This window comes from Caenorhabditis remanei, chromosome V, assembly GCF_010183535.1.
Source record: "Caenorhabditis remanei strain PX506 chromosome V, whole genome shotgun sequence".
In the NCBI taxonomy this organism is placed as follows: domain Eukaryota; kingdom Metazoa; phylum Nematoda; class Chromadorea; order Rhabditida; family Rhabditidae; genus Caenorhabditis; species Caenorhabditis remanei.
Window position 1 is genome coordinate 20465687 of NC_071332.1, and position 15999 is coordinate 20481685.

A 15999-nucleotide genomic window follows, 5' to 3' on the forward strand; every position below is an offset into this window, starting at 1 on the left:
GCTAGCCAGCGCTAAAAGCATCTTCTTTTTAGCGATTAGCGCTGTTTAGCAGCGTTGAAAGTCCAATGTTCGTTTTTAGCGCTGCAAACCAGCGCTAAACTCTTTTTTTTAAGAATACATTGCTTTTTGATGTTAAAAGCCCCTTCGGTTGCGAAGTAGCACATTTTTCTATTATTTTTACTGACCAAGTGGGCTTTTGAGTGCTAAAAGTGCTGAATGCTTGATAGCAGTCGGCCTGCTATCCACTAGCAACGGTGGTGTGTCGGAAAACTGTTTGATGATGGGTTGAGTTGTCCACTGAAACGAAATGTTTTTTTTTTGAAAAAATCATTTTGAAGAATAAAAAAACTTACACTTTTCACTGGTCCATCGCTGATTTCAACTGTTCCCAGACTTACAGCTGGACTCACTGCTGGTTTCTCTTTCTCCAACTCTTTCTCCCTTTCCCTTGGTTCTGTGATGGGCGGTCTTGCAAAAATCGGCAGTGCATCTGGAATCGGAACCTCTCCTTTCACTTTCAGCACAACCAGATGCATTGCAATAGAGAATTCATTTAAATCGAGCCATCCGTCTTCATTTACATCGGCTAGCGACCAAATCTTCGAAAGGGATCCCATGTCTAAAGCGGAGCGTTTGAAGAATGCGACAATCCGCTGATCGGCGCCACAAAGGGCTCCCGATAGGTCAACTGCGCCTTGTGTCGTTTTTATCAGATGTCTAAAGCATTTTGTGTAATATTCCTGTTGTTTTGGTGTGATTTTGAAGAGGGAATCTGACGTGGAATCGGCTGAAATTGATGGAATTCAGTCTCGACGGAAACTTGACTTTTGTTACCTGGGCTAGCATGTTTCAGCCTTCTGGGACTGCTTATAATATCGGCAGCGACCTTCTCGAAATCACTATTCGAAAAATAAGACGATTTTTTGTCGTTTTCTGTCATGGAAATTGATTTTTCTGTCTGTTTTGTGTAAATAAAGTGAAATGGCGACGGACACGGCAGGTGCGTCAATTCACGAGAGACACGCCAGCAAGGCGCGATTCTCGTGTCCGAATTTTTGTGAAGACGTAAGGTGCTTTTCGAAGGATTCTGAAAGCTTATTGTGAAGTTTCTGGTATAAAAATAGCCAAAAGATGTTCAAGTGCAAGTAATAATTAATTTTTATCAATAAAACTCTCAATTTATGCTCAGAAATGGGCTAAAATGGCTCAATTTTCAATGAATACCATTGTGGCAAGATTTCATGTAAAGTTATGTGTATTTCTATAAATTTTCTGTTATAAATAAACAAAAACAAATCAAATTCCTTTAAAAATTGTTAAAATTATTTGCTCTCTTTGGTTTTTTGGCTGAAAATCGATACTTTGCTCTGTTTTGGCAGCTTATCTTCATTCCCGCGTTGCCAGGCAACAAGAATCCAATCTCTCACATTCTATCACCTATTTTCAGGTAAACCATGTCTCAAAACAAGAAACTGACGAAAAAAGAGATAAAAACGCTGAAAAATGCGCTCGGAAAGCAAGGCATAACGATGGAAGAACACGAAAAAGCGCAGAAATCCACAAAACCGTGTGAAATTCTGCAAATCGATTGTTTCACGATTGGAGATAAGGATAAACTGTTGCTCAGTGACGGATGGTACATTGGATATGCTGTCGAGTATAATGGAGTTGGAATGGAAGCGGGTGGAGGTCTTCGCACTCCTCCCGGTGAACCAGAAGAATCGGATAGCAGCGATGAGTCAGAAGAAGATGTTGACGCAGAAGATAGTGACGAAGATGAAGAAGACACAGAAAACGAGACCAGCGGATTTGACTCAGATCCACCATCAGATGCCGAAAATGGTGAAGGTGCGGAAGCTGCACCGCAAGTTCGAAACCACCTTCGCCGTCGCGATAGTGACGAGGACAGTGATAAAGGACAACTTTTGTACGGACTGGACGAGAATTTTTATGTGGACAAAGGGCGGATGACTGCAGTTAGTACCACGTTGTACGATAGGGCAATCAAGAAAACTTTCAAAACTGGGGATTTGATGTAAGTTGTCTTCTTCTCGAGTTTTTTCACTGCTTTTCATCTTTAGCGCTGCTTCACAGCGTTAAATCCTGTGCTTGGCGGAAGTTTAGCGCTGGTTAGCAGCGCTAAAATCAGCGACGTGGAAGTTTAGCGCTGCTTAACAGCGCTAAACCATTTGCAACACTAAACTTTAGCGCTGCTAACCAGCGCTAAACTTTCATGCCATTTCGTGGTTTTAGCGCTGCTTAACAGCGCTAAACCCTATGCTTCGCGGAAGTTTAGCGCTGCTGAACAGCGCTAAAGCTCCACGTTGTCGCCTTTTAGCGCTGTTGACCTTTTCATTTCCTTAACTCAACGTCACCAAGTTTCAGAACAACCGAACGCTTTGTAACGGAGAAATCAAATCGCTACGAACTTCATCGAGGATACCAGCTTATCGGCGATGACGACATTCCTTGTGTGATGACGGAAGACTCCGAAGAAGAAGAGGAAGACCGAAGTTCGGAGCCAGATTACACCGCTCACTCAGGTCTCTGGTGTAACTTTGTGATTGCTCCGATTGAGTTACAAGATATTGAAACGAGGCGAAAAGCGAAGATTGCGGAGGAGAAATCGTCGACGATACCGTTGGATAAGGATAAAATTGCTCAAATATCCGCGGCTATGGCGAATATCAAGCTGCCGACACCTCCAGGATGGGAGGGTATCAGTGATTCGAAGATTTTGGAATTTGTTAGAGATAAAATGTAAATTATCGCATAATAAATATTTATTACTTTCTTTTATCTAATTTTCCACTTTTTTATATGGGTTTATCGCCCTACTTTTATCTTAATTAAGTGTTTTCCTCTCGTTCGATTCTCCGTTTTTTTTTCAGTCAGACTCAAAATGACGTCGACTACGCGGAAACGTTACGACAACGATGTCGATTGTGAGCTGGCAAAACGAAGCATTTGGCTGGTAAAAGTGCCCAGATACTTGTCAGAATTGTGGGAGGCCAACGAAGGACATGTCGTCGGAAAATTGCAAATCGGAGCTCAAGTGGAATTTCTGACAGCCAAAGGACTCATTCAACCGACGCCAAAGGACGAAGGAGAGGGAACGTCAGCAGCGGCATCTGCAGCCAACGCGGAAGCTTCAGAAATTCCAACTCAGTACTCATTCATTCTTCATGATGTCAAAAGTCAGACAATGAGTGTGTTGAGTGAGGATAAACAAGCACTTGGAAGTGAGGCAACCGTGAAAACTGGACGACTAGCTATCGAAGGACGAATCATAAAAAAGGCGGAATGTCGCCCACCGGCAACGTCTAAATATATGAAGATGAAATTGGCGCATATTGTCAAGAATACACAGCCAAAGAAGACGGTGAAAATGATTGATAAGGCGGCGGTGAAGTTCAAGCCAGTATCGGTGCACGCAGAGGATATGATAAAGAGTAAACAGAAGAAGGATGGAGCGAAGACGTACAGAGCTGATCGGGATGTCCTCAGACAGGCGTTGTTTAAGGCGTTCGAGAAGCACAGTTTCTACAGGTACGGGTTAAAGTGGCAATAACAACGCTAAAATACCACTTCTAGTCTTTTAGCGATGCTAAACAGCGCTAAAGCTCAACCTTGACATTTTTTAGCGCTGTTTAGCAGCGCTAAAGTGCCCTGCTGTCACCTGTTTGCGCTGTTTAGCAGCGCTAATGTGTCCCGTTGACATCTTTTAGCGCTGTTTAGCAGCGCTAAAGCTCCACGGTTTCACCTTTTAGCGTTGTTAAGCAGCGCTAAAACTCCACGTTTTCGTTTTTTAGCGCTGCTAAACAGCGCTAAATTGTGCAAGGAGGGATTTCAAACTAAAATATCGTAATTATGAATGTTTTCACATTTAATATTTCTAATTTTTCCAGACTCCAAGATCTCCAGCAACTCCTTCAACAACCGGTCAGCTACGTCAAAGAGGTTCTCCAAGAAATCGCCGTCTACAACACGGCGCCACCACACAAGTCACTGTGGTGTCTGAAACCCGAGTATTGTAACTACAAAGTCAATGCTCAATCTGAACAATGATCTTGTCAAATGTTTTATTTATTTTGTCTCGTTTTTTATTGGATTACACGAACGTTCTTTCGAAGAATGAATTGAAATATAAATATTTTTAAATCTGTAATATTTTGAATTCGTGTTGTTAAATTTTGTGTTGTGATGTAGGTAAAAACTGCCTATTTTACTTGAATTTTGTTAAAAGAGGATATCGGCACTGTTAAGCAGCGTTAAAATTATCGAATTAACAAATTTAGCGTCGAATTTTAACGTTTATCCGCTGATCGTTTGCAGTAAAGTTGTTCGAATAAAACCAACAAGTCTTATTTTTCAGAATGGTAAAATTCTCTATCGAAAAGAAGACTTTACTCGGACGTTTAGGTAAAATCGAGTCATGGGGTCCTGTAGAAGTAAATCATCACACCCCATCGTGCATGACTTATCTACGAGCCGGTCACATTCCTCATCTAACATGGGATGTTGCTGAAAACCAGCTAAAACTCGAGCAGACTCCAATCTATCAAATGACACTTCCATCTCTTGTCACGAATGCAAAAATCATTGAAAAATTCGGAAAAGGCGCCGCAAAATTCTGTGGGATGCCTGGGAAAAATGCGATTCATTTGAAACCTTTCGATCCATTAGGGAAGCTACCCGGAGGTTATAATGATTCGAAATCGATTGCTGTTTGGACGGCGAATGGAAAAGTTTCGTTGGATGTGAAGACGTGGCGATCGATTGTGAATTCGTTCGGATGCTCGTCGTTTGAGAGTTTAGTTGATTATGATACACCGAAAGACGCCGGACAGAAGAAGTTGGTGAAAGCGGTGGATAGAACGAAGACATTTCATGAACAACTCTTTTTACAAGTACTTTATCTCGGTTTCCCTCTTCAAATTAGATTTTTCTTATGTTTTCAGGACGAAAAAGTGTCTGGGGAGCGAGTGGTAGCGCTCGGCGGCGGTTTCAGCAAATATCACAGAAGAAAATGTGCAGTTGATGTAGGATTGGCAGAAAATACATCCGCTTACACTGTTGAATTCCATGAATTCATTGAAGGAAAAGAGACGGATGAGAAGGAGATGAAAGAGCTGTTAGAAGAGACATTTGTGAGTCAAAAAAGGTTTTTAGCGCTGCTTAACAGCGCTAAAATGTAGTCGATAAGATTTTAGCGCTGTTAAGCAGCGCTAAATATCCACGTTTTCAACTTTTAGCGCTGGTTAGCAGCTCTAAAAATCCACGTTGTCGTCTTTTAGCGCTGTTAAGCAGCGCTAATATGAAGCCGATTATGTTTTAGCGCTGTTAAGCAGCGCTAAAATAGAGTCGACAAGAATTTAGCGCTGCTAACCAGCGTTGAAACTCACTTCAAGCCATTTTTCAGTCACCACTTCCCCCGACAAAACTCCGTTGCATTTCCGGACCATTCAACCCGAAAACCGTCCTTTTCTTGGTTCAACAAGGAATCGACTTCTTCGACTCAACGTTCCCCATCAAATTGGCTGAAGATGGGCATGCATTCTGTCTCGCCGACGACTATCCGACGTCTTCTAAATATGAAGTTGTGGATTTCAATAATCAGAAGTTTGCCGACGACTTCACAACGCCTTTCGCAGGGTGTGCATGCTATACTTGTACGAAATACACGAAAGGATACCTGCAACATCTTCTTAATACACGAGAATTGCTGGCATCGATTTTGTTAGTAATGTAAGTGAATGCAAAGCGAATTTGTCTGAAAATATATGCTTTCTTTCAGTCACAACATGACGGAGTACGACCGAATGTTCAAATTGATTCGGAAGTCGTTGGAAAACTCGGAGGGACTTTGATACCTTGAAAATTGCTTTATTCTTGTTAAACTTATTGTTAATCTAATATTTCTGTTATTTTGTTCGTTGTTCTCAGTCTTAAAATATCAAAATGCATTCCAATCTTCTTGCTGTGTTTTATAATCTGGTTTTTATGCCAGTTTTATTTCTTTATACTCTAAAAACCACGACTTTCGCATGAAACTCCTTCAGATGCAATCCATCTCCTCATCTTCTGCAAATGTGCGAATGGATAGGCGATTCGATTGGGTTGGGCCGCCAGATAATGTATCGAAGATTCGCAAAATTATGTGAGTACTAAAAAAACACTGAAAATTCTCTGAAAACCCATTTTTTCTGCGAAAAACTGTCGAAAACCGACTAAAATCCGCAATTTTTTCACTGCCGCATGGAAAAGGGGGCGGGGTTTTGTGTTGCAACAGCATCGCACACTTTTTCATCTATTTTTTCTGTTAGTGGCGAAATTAGTTTTTAACGGTTTTCAGCGAGTTTTTAATCGATTTCTTTTGTTTTTCTTATCAACTACGTTCTCAAAAATTGATTTATTCATATTTGCAGGCTCCGCCGCGTCGCCAATGAATCCGAACTCGAGCGACAATACCGAACGGCTCGGGAAGAGCTGAACCAGTGGAATTCGGATTTTTGGGCGGAACACAATCAACTATTCGATCGACAAAAGTCGGATTTTGTTGAGAAGAAGCAGAAGGCGTTGGGAAGGTTGGAACATGTGTCGGCGAACGAGTTGAGCGAGTTTTATCGCGATTTTTTGAATGATCGGCATGTGGCAATGATGGCTTATAATAAGTGAGCGTTATTTATCGATTTTCTTCATTAAATGTTACTTTTCAGAGAATGGTATCGTCGGAATCTTCAATTAATTTGGCCAGCTCTCAAAGTCAACGTCATCCGATTCTTCCGAATGGCCAAGAAATAATTTTTTAATTTTTTGTAGCTTTTCTGTAGATTTGTAGCTATTTTTGTTGTTTTTATATGAAAATATCTTGTTTTCAAGTCTTCTATCAACTTTTTGAATCGGTTTCACAACCATTCTGTTATCTTTTTGTGATTTTCGACTCATTTTACTCAGTTATTGTTCTAGATGGTCGCTGGAAAACGTACAGGCGCCGCGAAAGGCTCCCGACACAACAAAAAGTATTGGAGAAAGGGAACAAATATCGATGAGATTGAGGATGCGATTCGTATGTGATATATAGAGAATACTGGCGGAAAACTACGATTTTTCAGACAACAAAGCCCGTCAAGTCGCTACCGGAGTTGTCGTTGAGGATATGAAAGATGAGGAACTCTTCGTCGTCGATCGTACCGCTAGCGCAAAGAAGGTCGAAGAACCAACGAGAACCCGTAAACAGCAGGCTGCATTGGATAAAATCGCCAAAAATATCACTAAAGAGCAGGTTTCCCTGCCGAAACCCATTGGAAAAACGCTGAAAAAACCAGCGAAGCTTCCACGCGGAAACGCGATTCTGATGAACAAGAAAAAAGTGGGAAAAGCTGTCAAAAAGGCGCCCAAATTCGATGTCTGGACTACCGATCTGACACCATCGATTCCAGCGGAAAAGTTGAATGTTCCAGAGGCGGCTGAGCACTTTTTGAAAGTTGTCAAGAAGAAGCAACCGAAGACTCCAGGAAAATCGATCACAACTCTGCTTCCAGCAGTTGAAGTGGCACAAGGAGGTGCTTCTTATAATCCAGAATCGAAGGAATACCATGATTATGTGATGAAGATTGCTGGAGAAGAGCAGAAACTGATCGATTCGGAGCAAAAGATCAAGAGAGGAATTGAGCCACAGTGGGAGAAGGTGAGTACTAAAATGCCGGAAAATGAGAGTAAAAAATATTTTAGCGTTGGTTAGCAGCGATAATTTGCCACGTGGAAGATTTTAGCGCTGCTAAAGCGAGCCAGTGTTGTGTGAAAGAATGACTGTTTACCAGCGCTAAATGTTCCTCCAATTTTCTGGTTTTAGCGCTGGTTAGCAGCGCTAAACTGCCACGTCGCTGATTTTAGCGCTGCTAACCAGCGCTAAATTTTCCTCTCGTTTGGTTTTAGCGCTGCTAACCAGCGCTAAACTACCACGTGGTTGATTTTAACGCTGCTAAACAGCGCTGAACATTCTCCTCCATTTCTATCAAATTTCTATTTTCAATTTTGTTTGTTTTTAGGTCACCACGGAACACGAGCGCTTTTTGGAGATGGCCGAAGGACTTCGAATCCATCCGAAATTCGGAAAAGACGATGAAGACCATCCGGCAACAGAGGGAACTGCTACTGAAGAGACTGTCAAAAGCGAGCCAGTGTCGTGCGAAAGAATGACTAAGGAGCAGAAAAAGAAGAAGGCGAAGGCAGCTGGATTGGAGAAGGAGGAGAAGAGACGTTTGGATGAGAAGGCTAGAGAACAGGATTCGCATAATGTTTTCCGGTAAGAAAATTAAATCAGAAAATCTTTTTTTCAATCCAAAAAATGTAAAATTGCAGCACGAAGCAAATTCACAAAGAGCTCGACGAGGAGGAGAAGCAACGTCACGAGGAATCAGAAGATCGCAAGAAGAAGAAGATTCTCAACAAACTAACGAAACGCCAAAAGTTGGGACGTGGAAAGTTTGTCGACGCCGAAGAGCCGTTCTTGCTGCAAGAGGAATTGACTGGAAATCTGCGACAAATCAAGCCACAAGGACACGTACTGGACGATCGAATGAAGAGTTTGCAGAGAAGAAACATGCTGCCGATCGGAGGAAACAAGGCGAAGAAGCTGAAGACAAGTCTGAAACATAAGATTGTGGAGAAGAGAAATGTGAAGACAGTCGTTAAGGGTAGTCGTGTTATTTGAGTTGTCAACTCTCAATATTTTTTGTTTTAATTCCAAGTTTCCTAAATTTTCTCGTTGTTTTTGTTGTTCCTTCCTTCCGTTCTTCATTTTATTGTTAACTCGAATATGAAAATGTCTTAAAATTCAATTCCAGAGTGGTCAAAAGTGCAAATAATTTTATTAATCCAAACCCTCTGATGATGATTCAGGTCAGGGCTGTGCGAAATTTTTTTCGAGAACTTTCTACCGAAAAAATCGGAAAACTTTTTTTCGATTTTTTCGGTACTGAAAAATGAAAAAAGTAAAATTTTTGACCGAAAAAACCAAAAAATTCGAAAAGAAAATTTCAAGAAAACTGTCTGAAAAATGAGTTCTTGTAGGCAAAAAAAATTGAATTTGTATCAAAACTATAATGACTCCGGAATTTAATTTTTTGAAAATTTTTAACTTAAAAGTAGAAATTTCCAAAATTTTTCGAAAACTATCGGAAAAATTTTCGTCGAAAATTTGTTTCAAAAAGTTTTAACCAAAAAATTTCGAAAGATTTGGACCGAAAAATTTTTGTCGTAAAATTTTAGAAGAAGACAAAACAAAGTGAAAACTTTATTCAATCTTTTTACATAACAATATATACAAATCGTACCATTCCATACTTAAAATACTCGAGAAACAACACTATTCCTCACTGTCGTGTTTCAAACAGTTAGCCATATCCTGAGCAAGGATTCCAATCATTGCCTGATATCTCTCATAATTTGGATCTCTCTCCGTAATATTATTATTTTTAAAGAAGAAACTACTAGAACGAAGTTGCAATTGAACAGCATCCAAACCAGCTACATATGCCAAATTGGCAAAATTTGCATTCGGAGTCGGGTACTTCACTTCAGGGAATTGCTTCGTGTACTCGGCCCAACAATCTGGTTTCTTGTACATTGTGCTGATAGTTTTCATATTATCATTTTCTATCACTACCAGCATCGCATTGTCCTTCCGGAGGTATGTCTTCCGGGTGAACATTTCTGTACCTCCACTCTAAAAAAGTTTAGTTATCGGGTTATCGAAAACTTGAGAACTTCACTCACCGGAAGATCCGAAGTAACTTTACAAACATCCGCCAGTTGTCCCCGATCCTGAATTTGTCCAGGTAGCTCACCAAGATAGAATTTCGGTGTGCACTTATTCATAAACTCCGATCCGTGCTTTCTATAGTGATAGAGTGCCTTGTAGGGATCAGCGAATTTCAGCTGATTCTTGTTTCCAATTTCCGTAACAATCTTCAGATCTTTCTGGATTCCAGCGGTAAAGTTTTTAACATCGCCAGTTCGAACAAAGTTGGAATCTTCTGGAATAACGGGATAATTGAATAGGAGTTGTTCTTAAGTTCTTACGTTTTGCCTGTGCCGCTACCATCTCCACGATTGACATGAAACCATCCGGGTTTTTAGTCATTTTCACTTCATTAGCTACTTTTGTTGCAAAGTTGACAACGTGCTCATCATACTTGGCAGCTCCTCCGAACACCTGAAATTATCTAGATTTTGTTGTCAGGAAGCCTCAGAATTCAAACGATAGAAGTTGCATTACATGGTGATATATGTGCTCACATTCTTAACTAATTAGTCAATATCTTGTTCTATTTGATGGTACACAAAAGCCATATCCTGAATCAGAACCGCTCGACCAAAAGTGCCAAAAAATATGTAGCTGTTTAAAAACTGCGCTGATTTGTATTAGTTCTGACACTGTCACCTCCCTGCTCACCTTATTCAATCTTCCCACTTGCTGGTCATTCAACTGTCCCAAATGTTGATGATCCTTATAGTCCTTCCCTCCAAGACACGCTTTAAGTTTTGCTGGTTTTTGAACTGATGGAGTACCAGACTGTCTATTTTCGGAATAGTTCACCCTGAAAAAATACCAAATGAAAGTATTTCGATATTACGCATTTAAACCTACCCGATTCCCAATTGATCCAAGTTCTTGACGCCATTGAAGAATGCATTCGGATCTTCCATCTTTAGGAGATCCCTCACAATCTTCGCACCATCATGGATACCTCCTTTCCCCTTATTGGCATCTAGATACTTCTTGAATGCAACTTTTGCATCTGCATCTGTCATCTTCTTTGAGATTTCTTGGATTTTTTGATTTTGTGCCTTCTTGATGATTCCAGTGGCAGTTTTTGGTTGGATCAACATGTTTCCAAAGAACAGAGTGCTCACTGAGAACTGAAGAACATCGAGGGTTGTTAACTGATCCTTGATAGCCTTATCAATCAGATTCGTCAAATTCAGCAAAAAAGAAAATGAGTCCACACCGACTACAGTGAACATCAGAAGTGTTGCCAACACACGTTGTGTCTGTGAGAAGATTCTTCCAGATGCTGCACCAGCTGCCAATTTGGCTCCAACAAATCCGTTGAGAAGATTCAACGGAGCAGCAGCCAAAGATAACCATAGAAGTGCACTTTCCAAATCAGTCAGACTCTCACCATGAGTTCCCTTGTCAATGAGTCTCTGAGTTGCTCTGCCAACACCCCATCCAGCTGATCCTGCACCCACTGACAGAAGAATCGGACCACTGATGAATCCGGCTGGTGTGAAGATAGCCACAACACCAACTGTCATTCCAACTGTCGTTATGATCACATCAGCAACTCTAGCTATACGGGAAACCAAGTCACACGCTGGAGATGTGTTGAATCCCAATACCACTTCCTCTTTCTCATCGAAATTGTAAGACCAGTCGTTGGTACAAGTATAGAATAGATTCTCTGGATGACAGTACTTCATCATTGGCATATGATTGTTTTCCTTCCAGTCTTTGGCACAGTCGTAGACACGGAGAGAAGTGTCAATGTAGCGATTGGTGTCGGTATTACCTTTCTTTTCCCAAAGAAGACGGAATAGGGGAACCTGAAACTGGCATATTTTATGGATGAAGTGTCAACTGAGACTGTAGCACATTCCGGTTTCACAAATGGCTATTACCCTTTCGCCGGTGACTGACCACTCATTTAAAGTTCGGCCCGGGGACCCGATTTACGGCGGCTCTCTACCGTACTTTACCCATAAAAACGTTTTAATACTACGGTAATCGCAACGAGACCCACACCTTGTCCCCAGGACGAACTTTGAGTGAATGGTCAGCCAACAACAGATGGGTAATATCAATGAATACGGTCAATTCAATGTGCCTTACTACTAACAAGGGAAAACATTGGAGGTGTGGTTTTCAAACGACCTATAAGTTTGGTCAAGGGTATTTCCGACTACGAGGAGTCCATTTCTAAAGTCAAAATCTGTTAAGCGTGTCTGTGAGCCTAGTTATGGGCTCTCTAACCTTTCATAAAGTTAAGTTTTTTCACATCGTGTTCCAAATCGGCAAAGTATATGCAAAGATGTTCTTATTTTTTAAAGTACGAGCACAGGTGAACCGCTGGGAAAAACATTTGGAAATGGGACTGATTTGGAATACCATGTTAAAAAGCTTGACCATTTGAAAAGTTTGGGAGCTCATTACTCGGCTCACAGACACATTTAATAGTTTTTACTTTAGAAATGGACTCCTCGTAGTCGAAAATACCCTTGACCAAACTTTTAGGTCATTTGAAAACCGCGCCTCCAATGACTACTCTTGTTAGACTTCAATACTCTCTCCCCCTTCCTTCAAGCTTCTCACCTGAAACTCCTTGTCCCCTTCCTTACAGAACACAAAAATGAATCCCAACTTGAATCTTGGCTCCGGCGCCTTCTTCCACATTTCCAATATCTTATCGTAGCACTTCGTCCCGAATTCTCGTTGATCTTTGGAATACGCTTCCTCCAGAGTGTCCGCCTCTTCAATTGGTGGTCCATAGATTGCATAACATATCTTTGTAACACGCAATTCGACGCTCAAATCAGTCAAATCGTGGAATTGACTACCTCCGAATTGTAGATAAGTGCATTGTTGCATGTTCCGAGCGGTCTCTTGCCATTTTTTCACGTCAGCGTTGTCCCAAGTACTTAGGTATTCACCGCCGAGAGTGTTGCCCATTTTTCTGTAAAAAAGTTGGTGGATTGAGAAGTTTTTAGAGAAATCTCAGAAAAGAAAGGGAAAAACAAAAGGTATGCAAGGTGACTGTTTGACACAATTTTAAAAAAACTGTAAAATTTAAGAAATGATATTTTTATTTATTCATTCGATTCATTCGATTCAAACCACCAATAATGAGATTTCGGTATTCCTGTCAAGTCCACTTCCTCCCATTCCACGTTTTCCGGTTCCACACCTTCCGTATTCTCAATAAATCCAATGATAGACTTGACATGTCTAGAATTGATGAGCTCCCGGAGCCCTGCCTCGTTTTCCAATTCTTCAGAAATGTAAACCAATCCGGAGAGAACTTTCTGAGCATCCTGTCTTCTATCGATATTCATACCAATATCCAATTGTTTGATAGCAGAATCCAGGAGAGGGATTGACTTGGAAACGGCAGACGATGCGATGAGCAACTCATTCGATTGGAATAATGGTTTCGGTTGGGAGAAAGCAGTGGCGAGACAGCTGAGAGCATCTCCGAAGGTGGTTGGAGAGGGATGAGCATGTTTGGAGAGGTTGATGAGGAGAGAGAGCACTGTTTTGGAACTCATTGAGTAGGCTGTCTGAAAGATTGGAAATATACATTAATTGGTTAATGGGTGTGTTTAGAGGCGTTGGAGAGAGTAACAGGACAATTTTGGAATCAATAATAAGTCTTAGCGTTGGATGAGTGCTAAAGCACAATTGCAGTTGATGACTGAGGAGTTTTCTGTTATCTGAGAAACATCAGGCCTAAAGGATGCTGACCTACAGTACTAGCCATAAAGAATGCGGTATTTGCAGTTTTTAGTTGAAAATGGTCAGCTTTGTTATTGTGACACGGTCTCCATGATAGTCTCACAATATTCATTGTTTATTGAGTGTATAGATCACAAATAGAGCTTCATTTTCGAAGTTGGCAACTTTTTTTTACGGACATATTCTAAGAAGTTATCAATCGTCAAAGAAAGCAGCTCAAAAATTTCTCCTTTTAGCACGGACAACAATTGCGAGAACTTTCTTTGACGATTGATAACTTCTTAGAATGTGTCCGTAAAAAAAAGTTGCCAACTACGAAAATGAAGCTCTATTTGTGATCTATACACTCAATAAACAATCAATAGTGTGAGATTATCAGGAGGCCGTGTCACACTCACAAAGTTGATCATTTTCAACTAAAAACCGCAAGTGTCGCTTTCTGTATGGCTAGTACTGTATACCATTGGAAAGCTGAGAAAACGCTAATTTCAAATATATATTTAGTTTTTGCACTCGAGATATGGTAGTCAAGAAAAACTAGGTCAAAAATTCGGAAAAATAGAGTTACTGTAAAAAAAATAAAGCTCGGCTAAGAATTTTCAAAAAAAAAATTTCGCGGGCAAAACACTTTAGCTCACAAATGCACTAAAGTGTTTTGCCCGCGAAATTTTTTTTTTTGAAAATCCTTGGCCAAACTTTATTTTTTTCACAGTATTACCTTTTAACTCGGAAATTGCAAAAAAAAATCAAGGAATTTTTCCGAACGTTGACGTTGTATTTCTCAAATACCAGATCTCAAGGTCAACAACTGAATATGCATTTGGAATCAGCGCTTTCTCAACTTTCCAATTATAAAGCTCACGTCCCATTGGTCCAAACGGACTTCATGACCTTCTCTAGTCAGTGGTCTACTGTAATCTCAGAAACAAAACCGACCGGTATCGGATACTATTAATGATTTAAGTATCAGGCCCCATGGGTGCTACCCTATATTGGAACGGATTATCTAGAAAAATACTAAAAAAAGGCATTTTTATTCACTCTTTTTAAAAAAAATTCAATTCGCACCGGTTTGTTATAGGAATAAGATCAGATCCAAATAAAAATACCACACCTTGAAAAAATAAACAAAAAAGGGTAACAAGAAAACGATTCAAATGCATTTTTCGAAAAAAAAGATGATGCAATGGGAGAAGAGACGTAGAGATGGAGACACATGTTTACTATTTATAAGTTAACAGTGAGCAAGAGTTAGCAAGTGGTGATGGGTAGCAGGAAAGAATAAAATTCAGTTTCAGGAAACAGTTGTGTGTATTGTTGTGGAAATAAGGATGAGCAAGAATGAGCAAAGTTTAGAATAGTTGTAATGAAATGACCACGGCCTCCAGCGGAGGCCCTCTTAATGCACTGCGCACAGTACTTTGAGAGGGCCTCTGTGGGAGGCCGTGAATGACTGAGAGTTTAGAAATGTATGTTGCTTTTGGGTTTCCAGGATTCACACGGATCGCACAATTTAGCTCTGCAACTTCGCAGTATCAAGCTCACAGAAAAACTTTAAACAAATTGATAAATTAAAGAAGAGTGAACGAATGGAGTGCTCTGTAATCAAAAATTTGAGACTATTTGTGTTGGTTGAGTAGATCTTGACCCCTGTTCCGTACAAGTTGCCACTAAAAAACTATGGATGATTGGAATTTGACAAACTGCAACTTTCTAGTACGGTATAGACAAGTCGACTATGGTCCCAACGAACTCTGACAATCCGATTATAGTTAAAATATATTGAAAACGTTCAAATACCGTAAGAACCGAGTCTCATAGAAGGGCCCTAGATGATAGAAACTCACTAGGGAAGGTCATGGAGTCAGTTTGGAGATATAAGACATGATCTTTATCATTGGAACGCTGAGTAAACGTTGATTCCAAATAGATATTCAGATTTTACCCTCGAGGTCTGGTATTCGAGAAAAGCAAGGTCAAAGTTCTGAAAATGACAATTCATTACCTTTTTGAATCGTGAAAAACTGCTTCAAATCAGTGTGCTCCACCGGTGAAGAAACCGGCGAAAACCCGGTTTTTTTTCACCGGTGAAAACCGTTATAATCACCGGTGAAGTTTTTCTCGGTTTTATAAAAATAAAAACCGGAGTCAAGTTTGGCGAAAACCGGTGTTCACCGAAATTCCCCGGTGTTCAAAATTGAAAAACCGCTTTTTCCCGGTTTTCATTTTTCACCGGTGCCCGGTTTTCCCTGGGGAATCCCCGGTTTTCACCGGTTTTCACCGGTTTTTTTGATGATGCAAACACTTCAACGTGAACGAACATAACAGCAACCGGCCATTTTGCAATCGGACATTTTGAAACAGGACATTTCGAAACCGGACACTTTGAAACCGGACGTTTTGCAACCGGACACTTAAAAACCGGACGTTTCGCAACCGGACATTTTGAAACCGGACGTTTCGCAACCGGCATTATTTTT

General features: G+C 40.6%; 6 protein-coding genes across 6 annotated transcripts; 4 read left to right on the top strand and 2 right to left on the bottom strand.

Moving 5' to 3' along the window:
* Positions 1-2902: 2902 nt before the first annotated feature.
* Positions 2903-4068, top strand: GCK72_021594 (uncharacterized protein; the record flags this gene model as incomplete). The annotated part of the gene is made up of 2 exons (XM_003098091.2): positions 2903-3549; positions 3909-4068. The coding sequence occupies 2 exons, from the start codon at positions 2903-2905 to the stop codon at positions 4066-4068; spliced, it is 807 nt and encodes a 268-aa protein (XP_003098139.2).
* Positions 4069-4376: 308 nt separating this feature from the next.
* On the top strand, positions 4377-5870 carry GCK72_021595 (uncharacterized protein; the record flags this gene model as incomplete). The annotated part of the gene is made up of 4 exons (XM_003098060.2): positions 4377-4910; positions 4962-5150; positions 5423-5748; positions 5798-5870. 4 exons carry the CDS (start codon positions 4377-4379, stop codon positions 5868-5870), a joined length of 1122 nt encoding a protein of 373 aa, XP_003098108.2.
* Positions 5871-6062: 192 nt separating this feature from the next.
* Positions 6063-6804, top strand: GCK72_021596 (uncharacterized protein; the record flags this gene model as incomplete). Its single annotated transcript, XM_003098046.2, has 3 exons — positions 6063-6160; positions 6429-6674; positions 6720-6804. 3 exons carry the CDS (start codon positions 6063-6065, stop codon positions 6802-6804), a joined length of 429 nt encoding a protein of 142 aa, XP_003098094.1.
* A 165-nt stretch (positions 6805-6969) lies between these two features.
* Positions 6970-8716, top strand: GCK72_021597 (uncharacterized protein; the record flags this gene model as incomplete). The annotated part of the gene is made up of 4 exons (XM_003098042.2): positions 6970-7069; positions 7116-7690; positions 8052-8308; positions 8365-8716. The coding sequence occupies 4 exons, from the start codon at positions 6970-6972 to the stop codon at positions 8714-8716; spliced, it is 1284 nt and encodes a 427-aa protein (XP_003098090.2).
* A 654-nt stretch (positions 8717-9370) lies between these two features.
* Positions 9371-12736, bottom strand: GCK72_021598 (uncharacterized protein; the record flags this gene model as incomplete). Its single annotated transcript, XM_053734377.1, has 6 exons — positions 9371-9730; positions 9781-10040; positions 10087-10219; positions 10460-10604; positions 10655-11613; positions 12380-12736. The coding sequence occupies 6 exons, from the start codon at positions 12734-12736 to the stop codon at positions 9371-9373; spliced, it is 2214 nt and encodes a 737-aa protein (XP_053583290.1).
* Positions 12737-12873: 137 nt separating this feature from the next.
* GCK72_021599 (uncharacterized protein) lies at positions 12874-13332 on the bottom strand (the record flags this gene model as incomplete). Its single annotated transcript, XM_003098095.2, has 1 exon — positions 12874-13332. One exon carries the CDS (start codon positions 13330-13332, stop codon positions 12874-12876), a length of 459 nt encoding a protein of 152 aa, XP_003098143.2.
* Between the last annotated feature and the right edge of the window lie 2667 nt (positions 13333-15999).